General features: G+C 33.8%; 2 protein-coding genes across 3 annotated transcripts in view; one reads left to right on the forward strand and one right to left on the reverse strand.

Moving 5' to 3' along the window:
* Positions 1-4,265, forward strand: part of pio (zona pellucida domain-containing protein piopio) — a 61,196-nt gene extending 56,931 nt beyond the window's left edge. Inside the window, exon 9 of the mRNA XM_081973837.1 lies at positions 3,430-4,265. Coding sequence (XP_081829963.1) covers positions 3,430-3,627 — 198 coding nt within the window. The 3' untranslated portion in view covers positions 3,628-4,265. The remainder of the gene's footprint in view (positions 1-3,429) is intronic.
* A 37-nt stretch (positions 4,266-4,302) lies between these two features.
* On the reverse strand, positions 4,303-18,046 carry tun (N-terminal glutamine amidase tungus). Of its 2 annotated transcripts, XM_081973850.1 has the most exons (6): positions 17,986-18,004; positions 17,778-17,937; positions 17,538-17,691; positions 13,523-13,671; positions 13,312-13,436; positions 4,303-10,963 (listed from the first exon to the last, which is right to left on the reverse strand). In XM_081973850.1, the coding sequence occupies exons 2-6, from the start codon at positions 17,879-17,881 to the stop codon at positions 10,854-10,856; spliced, it is 642 nt and encodes a 213-aa protein (XP_081829976.1). In that variant the 5' UTR covers positions 17,882-17,937; positions 17,986-18,004; the 3' UTR covers positions 4,303-10,853. The 2 variants fall into 2 exon arrangements, with proteins under 2 accessions (XP_081829976.1, XP_081829975.1); XM_081973849.1 differs by having other exon boundaries at positions 17,778-18,046.
* Between the last annotated feature and the right edge of the window lie 292 nt (positions 18,047-18,338).

Genomic DNA, 18,338 nt, shown 5'->3' on the forward strand with positions numbered 1-18,338 from the left:
CACTTCGCTCGTCCACTCTATGTTTAATTAACTTACAGGCCCCCCTGCAGCTTTCTTGTATGCCAATCACCATTCTCTCAATATCCTCTTTCACTCTCAGATCCGATGGCCATTGACACTTTCTAAGTTTCTCACGAAATTTCTGCCAGTCTTAACAAACTCATATAACCATTTTTCATTCGTTCGTCTCCCAATCACACCTTTGACTCTAAAGGTCACGTATAGTTATGATCACTCAGAGCTTCTACATCTTCCACTCTCCAGTTCATTACTTCTAACCCTCTCGCCCATCGAACGTCCACCCAGCTTTTCCCATTCAAGCTATTGAAGATCGTGCCATAATTGTTATTATTTAATAACTCCAAGTGGCTCTGAAACATAAGGGACTGGTGCGGAGTAAGAGATGGACACAAGCTCCAAAGGACACAAGTATACGATTATGGATCGCCAACGTGCGCGTATGCACAAGGCACAACTAGAAGAACCCGTAAGAATATGGAGAGTATCAAATAGTTATTTTCATTATACGATTTTAAAAACTGTCTATATCTCGGCTGAATCATTGTCGAGAAAATGTACCTTTTCCGTGAGAACGGACGAAAATGCCCATTTTCGGTGCACTGTTTTTAACCGGTGGGGAAAAACAGGTTAACCTGTACATATATGTTAAATCTAGGAAGAGATCTCTGAAAGAGGATACCTGGATCGCATTGAGTAACAAATTCAATACCATACCATATAGACAAAAATCAAGGCGATTTTAATCCGATCGAGTTTTATACGATGTATGTATACGAGACCGGATATTAACAAGAGAACAAGCTAAATCCATTAAATTTACATAAGAAGCCTATGACTAAACGAAAAACAATGTAGGAAAATCTAACACATAAGCTTTCGCTTAATTGCTATATTCCTTTTTATGTTCGAATGATAACCAAAAAGGCAAATAGTTATTTATACAACAAGTGCAAAAAGTACCTACATCTTTTTTGCACGCAAGTGAAAGTTGTTATACGAGACCGAAGGTCGAGTGCAAAAAAGAACTTTTTGCATGGGTTGCATAAGTTATATATGCCTGAAAATGGTGAGGTTTTGTTTTTTGTTTATCAATCCCAATCCTCTGACCGGTTTCGCCGTATTACGGCTCATCAGAGAGGCTATAGGGCTTGATAACCAAAGAACAAAACCTTCGTTCCAGTATAGTCAACTGGATGCCAGAAATGATAGTTGTGTGCAACATCTGGTGACATCTGTACTCAACTCTATGAGTTAGAAAGTACAGATGGCGTTCCAAAATCTAGGAACAGCACCATTAATGCCGCATCATTCGGTAAACACCGATCTGATTGGTTGAAAATGGTGAGGTTTTGTTTTTTGTTTATCAATCCCAATCCTCTGACCGGTTTCGCCGTATTACGGCTCATCAGAGAGGCTATAGGGCTTGATAACCAAAAAAAAAAAAAACTGAAAAAAACTAAAAAAAAAACAAACAGGAAATTGTTTTTGAAATTTTTTTTTTTTCATTGTTTTTCGTTTATTATATATGCCTATTTCCGTAAATCCCATGGGACTATGCTGACACAACGGTTCCCAGGAAGATGCTATTGCTATTAAGCTTATTCTACATTTTAGGTTGCTTAAATGTATGTTATTATATTCCTAGACACTCTCTACTGTAACTTCGTATAGTTAAGTCGCACTAATTGTAAACTCTTAATAAAATTATTCTTTTTAAAAAGAGTTTCTGACGTCGAGTTTATTTAAGTGGCGCAGTCGGTAGGATTGATTCTTGTTCTGCCAACCAAACCTGTTGGAATTAAAACGAAATGCCAGACCGATCAACACCTTAAAGTCTATCAATCAACGTTGCTGTCAATACCAGAAACCTGCGAGGCACTCATCAATAACAAATTGTTCGTCAATGACGCGAGAGTACAAAAGGGTAAACCGTTGATTTTACCAGCAATGCAATTACCCACTTTCTCCGATGAAACATCACAGATTTTTGAGACACCACATTTATCAAAAATCCAATTTGATGAAATCAATGATCTAAAACGAATGGCCAATCAACTCAAATCAATAGACGACGCCAGTGAGCCATCCAGTTTTGACCAGCCTACATTTTGGGTACCGATAGTCCTCTGCATTCTAGTTGCTATGATTTTGATCATTACCCAGAAGGAGAAGATACTCAGGATCCTTAGGAAATCGAAGAAGCAATCAAACGATCAATCAATCGATCCTTCGAAAACACAGTCCGTGCTTTTCGAAACTTAAGGAGGGAGGAGTTATATATGCCTATTTCCGTAAATCCCATGGGACTATGCTGACACAACGGTTCCCAGGAAGTTGCTATTGCTATTATGCTTATTCTACATTTTAGGTTGCTTAAATGTATTTTTTTATATTCCTAGGCTAGTCTCTACTGTAACTTTGTATAGTTAAGTCGCACTAATTGTAAACTCTTAATAAAATTATTATAAAATTAAGAGTTTCTGACGTCGAATTTATTTAAGTGGCGCAGTCGGTAGGATTGATTCTTGTTCTGCCAACCAAACCTGTTGGAAAACGAAATGCCAGACCGATCAACACCTTAAAGTCTATCAATCAACGTTGCTGTCAATACCAGAAACCTGCGAGGCACTCATCAATAACAAATTGTTCGTCAATGACGCGAGAGTACAAAAGGGTAAACCGTTGATTTTACCAGCAATGCAGTTACCCACTTTCTCCGATGGAACATCACAGATTTTTGAGACACCACATTTATCAAAAATCCAATTTGATGAAATCAATGATCTAAAACGAATGGCCAATCAACTCAAATCAATAGACGACGCCAGTGAGCCATCCAGTTTTGACCAGCCTACATTTTGGGTACCGATAGTCCTCTGCATTCTAGTTGCTATGGTTTTGATCATCACCCAGAAGGAGAAGATACTCAGGATCCTTAGGAAATCGAAGAAGCAATCAAACGATCAATCAATCGATCCTTCGAAAACACAGTCCGTGCTTTTCGAAGCTTAAGAAAGGAGGAGTTATATATGTCTATTTCCGTAAATCCCATGGGACTATGCTGACACAACGGTTCCCAGGAAGTTGCTATTGCTATTATGCTTATTCTATACATTTTAGGTTGCTTAAATGTATTTTATTATATTCCAAGACACTCTCTACTGTAACTTATAACGTATAGTTAAGTCGCACTAATTGTAAACTCTTTTGAGTTTCTGACGTCGAGTATATTTAAGTCATACAACATTTTTTATAAAATCGACTTGTTTGACGAAAAAGCACAACAGCAGATTGTTGCATTCAAAAAAGTGTACTTTTTAGCACAATTTTTTAAAAAACAGATATTTTCACTTAATTAACATACTAACTGAATTTAGTGACTATTAGTAATTTTGCAACTATTTTCAGTATCCTGACGACGCGATCTGCATCTCACAGCGAAGCTTTGCCATCGGCATCTGCGTGGCCGGATTGATCCTTATGTTGTGCGCGGTGGCTGCCATTTTATGCCTTTTGGCCCGAAGAAGAAAGAAATCCGTGTCCAATCCTGGAAGTTCCATCTATAGTGGGCCTTACACTAACACCGCATACAGCCATAGTAGTTGAAAATTGTGTTGAATGAATAACGTCATTGAAATCATCTTGCCATTCCAATCAGTCATTTCCAAAGAAAAAAAAAACTAAAAAAAAGGCACCTTTAATTTCAAATTGAGGCTGTAAAGTGAACTACTATTTAAGTGCCATTTCAGTCACATCGCTCAAATTTCACCACATCAGTCGTTCGCGAGCATCAAAAACAGCTTAACTTTGATGCCAAAAATTGTATTGTGACTTATCCTCGTAATTATTATTAATAGGGTCAGGTGATGGGTTAATTTATCAAAAATAGACGATATAACCATAATTACAACTCAAGGGTGGGCTTTACTCTTTCTGCAACTAAGTTCAGTTTCAGGGAAGACTTTTAAGGTCTATCCACTCTTTTGTTGTAATAAAATCCTTTTAGTACGTACTTATTTAAGTGGAAATAAGCGGATTATTTGGAATTGTAAATCTCCCCGTTTATTTCAGGTTTTGAATCACAGTCGCATTTATCGATTAATCACTGACAATATGTAAATACACTGCAGACTGCGAAAATGCGGCTCTGGTTCCTGACCATTCGCTATCGAAAATTCAATCGGTGCTTTAATTAATTTTATTTTATACCAGAAATCTGTATCGAATAAACTCCTTCAATTAGATGACTGCAGTTTTATTTAGGTACAAAAAAATGTAACGGAAGTTTGAACTGTGCTTTATTACATATTTTTGATAATACCATATAAAATTGTCATCTTTTACAATTAGGCCATATATTATAATAAGTAGTTTGTAAAGCTACAAAACATCCCATAAAAATGTTACGATACAGTAATCAAATAGACACATAATGCATTATTCTACAGATATAGCGTCGAGTAGATGTAAATGGAAGGCAAGTGCAGTCTTAGAACAAGAAAAGACAGTTCATAGAATTAAGTAACGCCAATAAAATTAACAGGAAGTAACCATATTCAAAGTTTTTTAATAAATAAAACTATGTTTGTATTTGTTGAAAATACTTAATTAGATGATATGTGAAAAATTGTAACAAAGTTTACTTATTTGCAGTGGAGGCTGATTCATTGAAAGGAAAAGTTAGGTTAGTTAGTTAGTTACTATATTTTTGGATCTACCATGGAGTTTTCCTTGTACAGGGTGGTCCAGTTTTAAATGTCAATAATTCACCAATCCATAGCCAATTAAAAAATAAGTTGACATTCATTATGTCACTTTCCTGAAAAGTGCTTCCTAAGGAAAATACAGTCCTTCAAATTTCTGTTTAAACAATCGTTTTTTTTGTCATAACTGTCAGACCGTTGGAGCAATATTGATCAAATTTGGAACAAGCACTTTATTACACGTTATTACGGTCAAAGACCCAAAACTAACCCTCAACTTAAAAATTGTCTTGGAAATGGAAAATTCACTTAAGAAGTTAAAATAAATAAAAATATTATTGTAGCCAGTTTTCATAGTTTCCAGACAAACTAAAGGACTTTAGTTTTGAAAATTGAATTAAAAAAGATGAAAATTTCAGAAGCTTAAAAATTGTGTTTGTAACCAGTTTCCATGCAAATCGAGAGACTTTAATACTAAAAATTGACTTGTAGACATAAAAACTACTTTTTCAACAATTTGTTACTACAAATTCATACATTTAAACCTTCAAAATTGACTTGAACCCCAAAATGTGACTGAACTAATGAAAAGTGACATCAGAAGCTTAAAATTTGCATTTGAAGTAAGTTTTCATAATTTGAAGACAAATTTCAATATTTTAGTCTTGAAAATAGTCTTAGTTACAGGACATTGACATTAGATTCATGAAAATTGTCTTGAAAACGAACTTTTCGTGCTTTTTACTTTGCTTTTCATTTTCTTCGAATTGTGGACTATTTTTAGTGCTTCAAAACAGCTTTCAGCTTGGAAAATCGAGTTTCAAGACTATCTTCACCAAGTAATTGACATAGCAAACTTAAAAAAAAAAATTTACATTCCTCATAGACTTAAAATAGCATTCCAAGCTTTGTCACTATTAAATCGACTTCTAGACACCTCAGTGCTAAAAATTCGGGTATTTCTTAATAAACTAGACTGTTTTTAGTGTTTTAAGGCTGTTTTCAGTGCCTCAAATCGAGTTTCAAGACTATCTTTACAAAGTTTTTGACTTATCAGGCCTAAAAGCCAGTGTGTCCACTGACCATAATCTTGAAAATGTTATTTCAAGCTTCTTCACTATTAAATTGACTTCTACACTCATAGGTGCAATAAATTGTAGCACCTCTAAGAAATTCAGACTGTTTTTAGTGCTTTTTAAGACTGAAAAATCGAGTTTAAGACTATTTCCAAAAGTCAAGTTTCTTCAGTAATAAAAGTAAAAAATTTTGGTACCAAATGCTACAATAATAGTCTTGAGAACTAATTTTTAGAAATAAAATAGTCCGAAAAATTAATTTACTTCTAGACTTGTTGTCCAGTCCAGAAAATTGAGTTGTACACCAATTAAAGTCTTGAAAATATACTTTTGGACTCTCTTTAGCCCTAGTGAGGTCAGTTCTAGCATTAAAAGTCAACTTTTATATTATTTTTAGTAGTAAAAAATGAGTTTCATGCACAATACATTCTTTGTCTTGATTTCCGGACTTTTTTTAGTTCTTGAATGCCAGTTTCAGACACTCAACCAGCATGACAGTCTGAGAAAGCGAATCATAAGACCATTCCTAGTAGTAAAAAAGTTTCTAGACTATTCAGTACAAATTTGGACTTTCACAAGTCTTGGATGTTCAGTTTTAAAATATAAAACGATTTTTTGAATTGAAATTTGGAGGACTGTATCTTCCTTAGGAAACGTTTTTCAGAAAAATGACATAATGCAAATCAACTTATTTTTTGATTAGCTATCAAATGGTGAATTATTGACACTTAAAACTGGACCACCCTGTATAAGGAAATGACAAGAAATCTTGAAGCGTCAAGTGAGTGTCGTCACATCTTTGTAAAGAATTCGCATCATTTTTTATTGATATGAAATCCGGAGTTATAAAAATTCTAGTGTAACTTCGTAGAGAATGTGTAATTGTCTAGTTTGGAAACAGGTACCTAAATTATACTATACAAGGTGTGCGATACGGTTGTCAAGATCTTTAAACGCTCCAATAAACTAAGAATTTAACACGTTATGAAGACGTAATGATACTGTACTACTATTAGTTTGGTCATGGAGCGAGCAGAGCAAATGTGTAACAATGATGTAATTTGAAAGTAATTTGAAAGTTAATCAAATTATGGTTTTGCCAAATTAAATCTGCTCGCTCTATGGGGCGTGAAAACAACTGCGGGCGTAAATTATCAAAACTCCATGGATAGAGTAAACCTAAGCAGTAGCAAATAAACTGAGAAACTCAAAAATGATAGAAAACAGGGTGTCCCAAATTCGATGGTTTTATTGGGTGACTCCAAAACTAGGAAAGGTAGAGCAATGCACAGCCGTCCCCGTTTTCCAAGCTCAGAAACACCGAAATGCTATTAGTGACTCCAAAACAGTCTACTGATTTTTAAAAAGTCAGTAGAAACTTTCAGTTTTTTGCAGCTCAGAAACACCGAAATGTAACCAGTGTCTTTCAAACTGTCTGCTGAGACATGAAAGGATTACAAATTACAAGAGGTTCTCAAACGGTTTTTGCAGGTCAGAAACACCAAAATATTATTAGTGGCTTCTGATCCTAAACTAAATGTGACTAAAATGTCACTAGAAGTTTGAAAACTGTTTTCAGTTGCTTGAGAAACGAACTCTAGCGGCCAAACGGTTTAACCTACCAACAAGTGTTGTCATATCTTTAGAAAGCCCATTTCATTGGCTATCTATTGACGATGAACACAAGTTTTTTTAAATTATTTTAATCAAATCCTAATTGCTCAAATTCGACCCAATTTAAACTCCCTTGTATCTCGAAGGTAGAAATAAAGTTATGTGGAGGCGACTTCGGATCATTCCCTTCCTTTTGTACTTTCCCTTGTATCTCTTCAAATAACTGAGATCCCTATGATGAGATTCGTAAAACGGTCACCCTGTAGGTCAAAATCATTGAAAAAAGTGTACTTTTCTGCACCCTTTTCTAAAATAAGGATTTAGTAGTTTACAAGATCTTTAAGCTCAACAAAATATTAAATCACTCTCTAGAAGAGCCATTTTATAGAGACTAAATCGGACATTTCAACTTTTTAATACGGCACAAAAATGCTCTATTGCACTATTTATTTAACCGACTATACTTCCAGTGAAATTTGGGACACCCTGTACACTTACCACAGCAAAATTTACATAAACTGCTCGCCACGGGACAGTGATTAACCTTTCGTTTTGAAAATCAACAGATTTTAATGCGGTTTGGACTGTCTTGAATTGAAATGTCGTATCTTCAACATTATCTCTTACATTGTAGTACATGTACTTGTATAAGTAGGTGTATGACAGCACTAACTGACCAATGTTACGCGTAAGAGCACTTCGTTAAGTTCATTAAACAATTTAATGAATTAAATACATAAAACATTTTAGGGACCAGTGAGTTTGATTAAATAGACAAACCCGATAAACATAACATACATAATCTGAGTACTTTTTTTTTCTGAGCCCCATATTTGGTAAGACCTTACAGGCTGTCCAGCGACAGTAAGTGAAACTTGTTTGCACAAGTTGTTCTTCCACTTTAATTGTCTCTAAAGACCTTGTACGGTTCTATCTGTCAAGGGAGTTTGGGATATGGGACCTATATTTGTTATACTTGTCATTAAAATGACAGTTCAAAGCTACTACCTTAAATCGAGATTGAGCATAGCTATGTTGCATTCTTTGGATAAATCGATATTTCTTGAGTCACAGGATGTTGATTGGGAAACGGCCAAAAACGTTTCGAGATATTGATCTAAACAACACTTCCTTATGTTAAAAGAAAACCAAAAAAAAAATATTGATCAATTGGGGACTACTTGAAAATATCACTTTTTTGCACGCGCTTCCTTTCTACCCTGTATAGTACAGTGACAGCAATTAAGTCAAAGTTTTTTCCATCAACGAAGAGCCAATAAATTAAGCTCAATGATAGTCCAAACCGCATCAAAATCTGTCGTTTCGTTTAGCTAGGGCAAGGATTTAAAAAGGACCTGTCTGTTAGTTAAGCGTACGAATTGTAAATGCTTACGGGCTAATATTTCTTATTGATTAATTGCTTATTACTGATAGTCAAATTGCAAAGGGAGCTATAATCACTCAATGAATTAATTGCTTAGAAAACTTAAGGCTTACGGTGTACGAGGTCAAACATTACATTTATTTTCAACATATTTAACTAATAGGCAACAAAAAGTTAAAAAATGGACAGAATTATTTCTCAAGTCTGAAGGAAAATAAAATTGGAATTGCACAGGGAAGCATATTGGGACCTATTTTATTCATTGTATTTCTTAATGACCTGAGCAACATTCTGCTTTCAGAAAATGAGCATGTGACGTGTTATGCCGATGATACGAATTTATTGACAGGGGGAAGAAAGGGCCTATCCCACATATCATAAATTTTTGTTTTAATGACTGGAATCGAAAGAATAGGATCAAAAAACTAATTTTTCATATTCTTGAAGAAAAAATTATGGTCGTAAATGTTCCTACATTAGTTTGAATTTGTCCATTAAATTTAAAAGATCTGTTTTGGCGCGCATGTGACGTACGTAATTCTGGGCGATTTTATTGGCTGTTGCTCGCCAACTGTTTCACTTCTTGTCGCTGATTGGTTGATAGTGTAGTACGTCACCGGCGGCGGGCGTTTTAAACATGAGATTAATGTAGTTTTTATCATCATTTTTTTTCTATTTAGACTTAATATTTTTGAAAACAAAAAAATACGGGTATAATATTTTCAATCCGTCTTTGTAGTTATGAAATAAAAAAAAATTGTGGGACAGGCCCAATGTAGAAAGCCTAGCACTATCGGGAGAAAACTTATTTTGCAGAGTCTTGTGCTCTGCTTGGTTTAAAAGTAACAGATTATTACTTAATAATAATAAAACAAAGGTTCTACTCTTTAGAACAAAACAATTTAAAATTGAAAAACCTGGAACACTAACTTTTGGACAATCAAATACAAGGCTCGTAGAACATACCAAATTTCTTGGAATTCACTTGGATGAATTCCTAAACTGGTCAAATCATATTTTAGAGTTAAATAAAAAGCTTAGTTTAGTTTGCTATGGCATACGAGTCACTGCGAAATACATGAATGAAAGAACATTAAAAATCCTATATTACGCAAACTTTAAATCTGTGCTCAAGTATGGAATAATATTTTGGGGTTCTAATAGCTTAATGGAAAAAAATTTTGTTTTACAAAAACGAGCACTTAGAATAGTCAAGAAAATGGGATACAGGGAGAGCTGCAGGGGGGTTTTTCAAAGCTAATGGCATTCTGACGATGTGGGGACTATATATTTATGAATGTATAGTTTTCTTTTTCAAAAACAAAAGTATGTTTGATCTGGAGGTACATCATAGTTATAACACTCGAGGCGTAAATGTAAATTATCCGATACACAGATTAACTATAACCGAAAAAAATCCATATTATGCCTGTTTGAAGCCTTTTAATACATTACAAAATGATTTAAAATTAGAAAGAAATGAGAAACTTTTTAAAAGAAAGGTAAAACAGATGTTAATTAATTTAGAGCCATATTGTATCAGGGATTATGTAAGAGACTATTAGGTGTACGCTCATCTTAAAATGACGCTGTTTCTTTTTGTGTTTTCATGTATGTTTTTTGTAGTTACAGGAAATGTATTGTGACCATAATTAGAAATAAAGAAGACTAACTAACTAACTAATAAATAAAAATAAATAAGCAACTTCTCCAATATTAAACGACTAGTAGAATGTAACCGGCAAAAGCATATTTCCTCTATCACAGATTTGCTTGAATAAACTTTAAATTTGCGAGTAACAAAGTAGGATAACCCCCTTTAATTAGAAGATAACACACGCTAAATACGTACAACACTGACAAATATTGGTTAAAAAGTTATTAAAAAGTGCCAGACCATTACACTGATTATATTCATTTGCTTAAAAAGCTATCAGAAAAGGTAAACAGTAGTCGGAAAAACGCGCATATAGAGCCTCCATTCAATTGAACGCATAATATAACCTCGACACAGTGACAATAATGAAACTCTGATAATTAATGTATCGAATTCCATTATGTTGGAGGTTTGTAAAATCTTTGTACAAATTGGGTCAGATTTAGCACTTGACCCGGTCCTTTAGAATGGTCCATTTGGATGTATTCTTCCAAATTGTGGGTCGAATCTAAAATTTAGTTATTCCATTTGGGTCTTGTTAACTTTAGGTATCCACGAATTTTACGATAATTTTTTTTTTAACAGTTAGATTACGGCTTCTATAATATATAAACTGCTCGTCAAAAAGAATGGGACAGCAAAATTTTTGCTCTTTTTTGAGCAGCTGCTTCTTCAAATTGATTTACTTGATTCTAATAATTTTTTTGAGGATTAAAAGGTATTTTCTTCCTCCTTCTTTTGACCTAAATGATCTTTTTGAAAGGTGCCACGGATCCGATATACAGGGTGTGACTGAGGTGTAGTCAAAAAATGGAAAATTCGGTCTAACGCCATTTCTCGCAAAAAAAATTTTTACGTTTTACAATAGCCTTAATCGAGTCTTGCGGTCAATATCTCTAAACGTTTTCGCCAGTTTGGCGGTTAAAGGCCGTTTACAAAATTTATTGCAAAATTTTTAAATGTGGTTACTTTTGATTCTCTTGTTTAAAATTAAACAATTTCTTTAGATCTTTTGTGGAAGAAGAGCGGGATTAGCGTTTACCCTTAAAACTACCCAATTTAAGTAAAAACATACACTGCGAGATACAGGGTGACCCAAAAAAAAATTTGAAAAGAAAATCATATGTTTTATCATAAATCTTAGCATGTTCAGTCATTTTAATGGAAAATAATGATATTGGATAGAGAAGCACACTATTTGTTTAATAATCCAATTCATATCTCTAGACGTTTTCGCCAGTTTGGCGATTAAGGGGCGTTTACGATGTTTATTGAATTTTTTTTAAAATGGTTTGACTTGGTTTTTTTTAAATTAAAAACCATTATTTTCGATTAAATTTACCGAATAAAGATACAAGTTTTATTTGTATGGTAAAACATTTGATTTATCTTTTGTATGATTTTTTTAACCCACTCTGTTTATAAAGGTTCGCGGTTGATAAATGTTCACCTAAAATGGGTGAATTGAAATGTAATTTTGCTAATCTTGTTTTAAATTCAATAATTTTGAATTTAAAACAAGAGAATTAAAAAGAACCATTTTTTTAATATCGTAAACGCCCCTTAATCGCCAAACTAGCGAAAAAGTCTAGAGATATGAATTGGATTACTAAACAAATAGTGTGTTTCTCTATCCAATATCATTATTTTCCATTAAAATGACTGAACATGCTAAGATTTATGATAAAACATATGATTTTCTTTCAAGTTTTTTTTGGGGTCACCCTGTATCTCGCAGTGTATGTTTTTTACTTAAATTGGGTAGTTTTAAGCGTAAACTTGCTAATCCCGCTCTTCTTCCACAAAAGATCTAAAGAAATTGTTTAATTTTAAACAAGAGAATCAAAAGTAACCACATTTTAAAAATTTTGCAATAAATTTTGTAAACGGCCTTTAACCGCCAAACTGACGAAAACGTTTAGAGATATTGACCGCAAGACTCGATTAAGGCTATTGTAAAACGTAAAAAAATTTTTTGCGAGAAATGGCGTTAGACCGAATTTTTCAATTTTTGACTACACCTCAGTCACACCCTGTATACTCGGATCCGTGGCACCTTTCTAAAAGATCATTTAGGTCAAAGGAAAGAGGAAGAAAATACCTTTTAATCCTCAAAAAAATTATTAGAATCAAGTAAATCAATTTGAAGAAGCAGCCGCTCAAAAAAGAGCAAAAATTTTGCTGTCTCATTCTCTTTAACGAGCAGTTAGTATAGACCAAAAAAAAAATTTGCGGTAAATTCACAATTTTCTTCAGAAAATTGCAATAAAAAACCTTAAAATGTACGATAATTTGGTGGAAGAACCACACTTCACCTGTCAGGAAATCAGTTTTTCGGCGCTATGTAGGTTCGATGTTGCCAAATGATCTACATAATACCTATAACCTCAAAAACTGCGGCAATTAAAAACCAAAATAATGCTTGGCAACCTAGTGCTAACCGTAGTGGCCGATTCGTATAAATATATACAATCTATGGACAAACAGGTTAGTATAGGTTGCCAAGCATCATTTTAGTATTTTAAAACTGCAGTTTTTAAGGTTAAAGGTATTATGTCCACCATCTGGCAACACAGAACCGACACATCGCCAAACAAGTTCACTGTGTTGTAAGTCTGGTTTTTATCCCAGTTTTCTGAAAAAAAATTGTGAATTTTCCGCAAATTTTATTTGTTATTTATACTATATAAGCCATAATGTACATGTTAAAAAAAGAAACAACTCGAAATTCGTGGATACCTAAAGCCTAAAGTTAACAACTCTTCAATTTAAATATGCAAGTTGAGTGAGTGGTTTGATAAAGGCATTAGTGGGAGAGTCATAGAATGTGTTACAACAACCTGTACTTGTACTTACTTGCAGTTTTTATAGCCGGATAACTTGGTGGTGGTTTAATCCACGTCCCATCTGCTCTTCGCATATGCCGTCGATCCGAAGCAAATTCTTTTACAAATTCACTGGCTGGAATGACTCTGAAGTACCTAGAGAATTACAAAAGTTTCAAAAAATTCAGAGACACTGTAATACAAATATAAAATTTGTAGTTTGTGCTCAAATGCGTTCTTACCTGAAATAGTCAGGTTTCAAAATATGATCGGTTCTAAAGGTTTCTGTTATATACTTATGAATGTAAGTAGGGAATGGCAGTTCAGAATCCAAGTCGTAAACCAGACATTTTTCAGGCTCCGGATGATAAACCAAAATGACATGATAATCCTGGAATAACAAAAAAAGTGAACTTAAAAAAAACAGATTGTTGTGTTATTTATTTAACACACAATTCTTTCAGGCCATGATATGTAAATTTGCGCACCAATGTTCGTTTACAATAGGAGAAACACTGACGCCCTAGGGCTTTCAATAGTTCTTAAGCCCGTCTCTCAGAACAACGGAAATGTAAACTTACATTGACACCGGGCAAAATGAAAATAGACCATAACGCGTATTTTTAAAGTCAACATTAAGTTGTGATGAATGACGTCAGAGAATGGTTTTGTTGAAGTAGTGTTGAGATTGTGTTGGAACTGTTGAGCTGGTTGGCAACATTTTTCTTGTTGACTTAAAAAACGGGATTTACATTTAAAGAACCTTTGCTGAGTATTTTATGCCTTTTCTATTTTCCTTAATCAACAAACACAACCAACAATAACAAATGCCGGAAAGGCTAATACATAACGTCAAAAAAGCTTACATTGTCATTGGTGAAAATTGACTTCCAACATGAAATCAACAAATCAATCAGCTCTGAGGCTTGGTGGAAAGTTGAGGCTATGTTGTATTCATCACAGATTTATGTTAACTTAAAAGACAGTGACAGTTGGATCCACCATTAATTCATCAGCACTTTAAGAACACTTTTTATAAAATTGTGGTGCTTGTGTTGGCAACAATACCTAAACTGTTGACTTTAAAAATACGCGTATACTAGGTCGTCCAAATTTCTCCATCCCAAGATCATTTGGGCGTAAACACCGCCCTCTGTACAAGAGAGCCAAGAAGGTGCATGCCAAAAATTCCAATATGGCCGAAATAGTGGTTGACAGTTTGCATTTGTTTGTATTGTGGAAATTGAGTTTTTCGATGATTAAATTAATTTTTAAGGTTTAAAGTCAAGACTTGGGATTACTTGCCAAAGTAATTTTTGTTTGCTATTATATATTGTTGTTTATATGTTTATTGTTCTAGTGAAAGTGTAGCTTGTGTTCATTTTTTTGTGTTATCACTATTGTTACTGTTCCTTCATTGTTCTATAATTTGTGGTTAGTTTTTTAACTTAAGTTCTATTGCCTCTACAATATGCCGTCCACTGGTTGTTTGCCAAATTTCTAAAAGCAATTTGGTGAAAGGCCCAAAAGTGTCAGTCTTTTACTTTCCAAAAGACCCTGCTCGAATCCAACAGTGGTTGAAAGCTTTGAACTGGAATGATTTTACTCCAACACAATATTCAGTGGTAAGTACAATATGCTTTCTCATTCAGTAAACTTATTGCCTCTTACATACATAGGTATGTGAGTTACATTTTGAGGCCGCCTGCATTTTGAGAGCAACAAAGGTTTACTCTGAAGAAACAGGACAGCTTTTAGAAGTTCCATTGGCACATTTACATTTTAAAAGAAAGGTCTTGGTAATAATATAAAACCCATTTACCAGTTTTGCTTACCTAGATTCAAGGATTTCCAAATTTTCTTTGATTGAGCAGTTTTTACATTAGTTTGTTGTACTTTCCAAGACAAAGGGTTCTAACCAAACTTGCTTTGGCTGGACTTTATTGGGTATAAAAAGCCATATCTATACATATCTGGATCAGGAATGAAGCATTCTTTGATTTTTCACTCACAACTTCTAATCAAGTACACGAAAAAATTTAAAAAAACATATTTTCTACTGCATCTGCATACGTTTGTGTATAAAACGAAAACCGCTAACGCCGCCATTAAAAGTGACATTCTAGGCTTTCTTGTACAGAGGGCGGTGGCGTAAAACGTTGTACTTAGTTCATGTGCAACATCTGGTGACATCTGTACTCCACTCTCTGAAGTAGAACGTACAAATTGCCTCCCCAAAACTAGAAACTGCCCCATTGATGCCGCATCATTTGGTTAACAAGGATATGATTGGTTAAAAATGATGAGCAAAATACATACCAGGTGTCCAAGAGCACCCTGGACATAGGAGATTAACATGGGAAAACGGTTTTGATTTTTTTGCGCCTGTACGGTTGATTTGATTGAAAAATCGTATTAATGAAAGTTGTAGTACCTATCACGGACTAGTTTTCTGTATTTTTTTCGGATCTCTAACTTGAGCCATTTCGTCGTAAAACACGAACAAAAATGAGAAAATTTAAACTTTTGGCTTGCACTGTATAGGCGGTTGTCGGGCAACGGGTAAACATTTCATTGTTGCTGGTACGGTTGCTCGGCAACCGCTTATACAGTGCAGGTAAAAAGTTAAAATTTTCGCATTTTTGTTCGTGTTTTACGACGAAATGGCTCAAGTTAGAGATCTGAAAAAAATACAGAAAATTAGTCCGTGATAGGTACTACAACTTTCATTAATACGATTTTTCAATCAAATGAACCGTACAGGCGCAAAAAAATCAAAACCGTTTTCCCATGTTAATCTCCTATGTCCAGGGTGCTCTTGGACACCTGGTATATTCTGACTATTATAACTTTTAATGGCACATCATAACACAGCTGATTCAGGTGAATAAAGACCCTTATCATTTAAAAGAAACAGTTGAAAAATTGGTAATTTAAATTTAGACAGTAGTAAAATTGTAAGAAATAGGTCATGTGACTTGATAATTCAATTTTTGAGCTTGCAACATTGTAAAGGCCAGTTGACAATGTCAAAAACAGTCACGTGAACTTTAAAACAAAGTTTAAACTTTAAAAAATGGTAAATTAAATTTAGACAGTTGTAAAAACTTAAATGGCAAAATATACGTTACGTGACATCTGTCAAAATTAGTCACGTGACTTTAAAATGTAATTTAAATGTTGATCATTTGGTAAATCAAATTTAGACAGCTGTAAAAGCTGAAATTGTAAAATACAGGTTATGTGAGGTTAATAATACAATTTTGAGCAATGAATAAAAAAATATAGCAGGAAGGAGCAATAGCAATCAAAGAGGGGGACAAAAATCGTTCAGTATGGCGGCCGTAAACTGTCAGAAAATCAGTGACGATAATCAATCTGCTGTTACTATTCACAAATCCACTAGTCAATAATAATTCAACTAATTTAAGTTTGCAAAAATTAACCCTTAACAGACCGAAAAGTAAAACAAACAAGAACAACAGATCTTTGCCGTTTTTAGCTAACTTCACATACCACTAAATATAAACAAAACTGTTTTACCACTAAAACTTCGGAAGTTTCATTCAATTGCGCAGTAGGCGAATGTAGGGGACAAAGATGGCGACTTTTGAGCTTGCAACACTGTAAAAGCCCCTTGACATTGTGAAAAACAGTCACGTAAACTTCAAAACGTTGTTGAAACTTAAATTGCAAAATACACGTTACGTGACGTTGAAAAAGCAATTTTGTATGTTCTTGCAACACTGTAAAAGCCAATTGACATCTGTCAAAATTAGTCACCTGTTCTTTAAAATGTTGTTTAAAATTTAAAAATTTGGTAAATTAAATTTAGACTCTTTTAGACAGTTGTAAAAGCTGCCATTGCCACAAAATTTGCAACACTGTAAAAGCCAGTTGACACCTGTCAAAAACAGTCACATGACCTTAAAAATGTAGTTTAAATGTTGAGAAATTATTATAATAATTTATAATGATTATTGTTTTAACTCAATATCATGTAACAAACATTTTTCAATAATAATTACATGTGCCTATGTTGTTCTGTTCAATTTTCAGTCAGTTTTGTTATATTAATACACTACATTTTAAAATATACAGACAGAGACAAATCAATTAAACCCTGATTCAATAACATTTAATTTAATAAAAACTACATGAATAGTTACTAACATTTTGGCCTACTACTGTTGTAGTACTGTATTGGGTAATATATTTTTAGTAAAAATATTATTATTACATAAATAGTTAACTCACCCAGATTACCAAACGATCATCAGTTTTTGCACTCTTCTGGCGCCACAATGGCACCGTTTTGCAAGGATTAGATATGAAAATCACATAACATTTATCCAGTTCATTTGGATGGGCTTTGGTGACCTCTTCCACAAGTTTATAAACATTTTCTTCACTGAAAAAACAAAAACCCCTTGACTAACTTTATAATACCAAAAAATAGATAATTATTACAAAGATAAAAAAAAAATAACTGCTTACCAGTAACAAGAGACATAGGAGCAGTCTCCCTGCTTGGGAAATAAATTGATTACAGATTTTTTGGTGCCGTCTTTAATAAAACGCACGTTTGGTTCAGTAGCCATGACTGTTCAATTTAGGGCAGAAAAAACGGTTTTTTTTTGTTAAGAACGCGTACTTTCTAAAAATTGCAATTAATTAACAAAATATAAACATTTTTCAATTATACAAATAATTGTTCCGCACTGCAGTTAAATCCCTTTGGTTTGTTTTCTTTACAACTGTCAAAAAATGTCAGATGACAATCGTGTGATAATGATTTGTTATTGAAGGTCACGAGTTACGATCACATGGTCATTGTAGGGGAAGGCGTTATCCAGATCACCTGACACATTACAAAATTGTATTATGATGATCTTAACCCGTAGAAAAAGGACATAATACCTGTGGTTAAGAACTAGAAAAAGGACATAATACCTGTCCTTTTTCTAGTTCTTAACCAAAGACAATTTTTATACGTGAAATATTCAAAAATGTAAATCATGTTGAAAAACAATATTGTTTGGACTCAACGAAACGTTC

Source organism: Ips typographus, linkage group LG2, assembly GCF_016097725.1.
Source record: "Ips typographus isolate SLU linkage group LG2, UJ_Ityp_2.0, whole genome shotgun sequence".
Taxonomy (NCBI): Eukaryota; Metazoa; Arthropoda; class Insecta; order Coleoptera; family Curculionidae; genus Ips; species Ips typographus.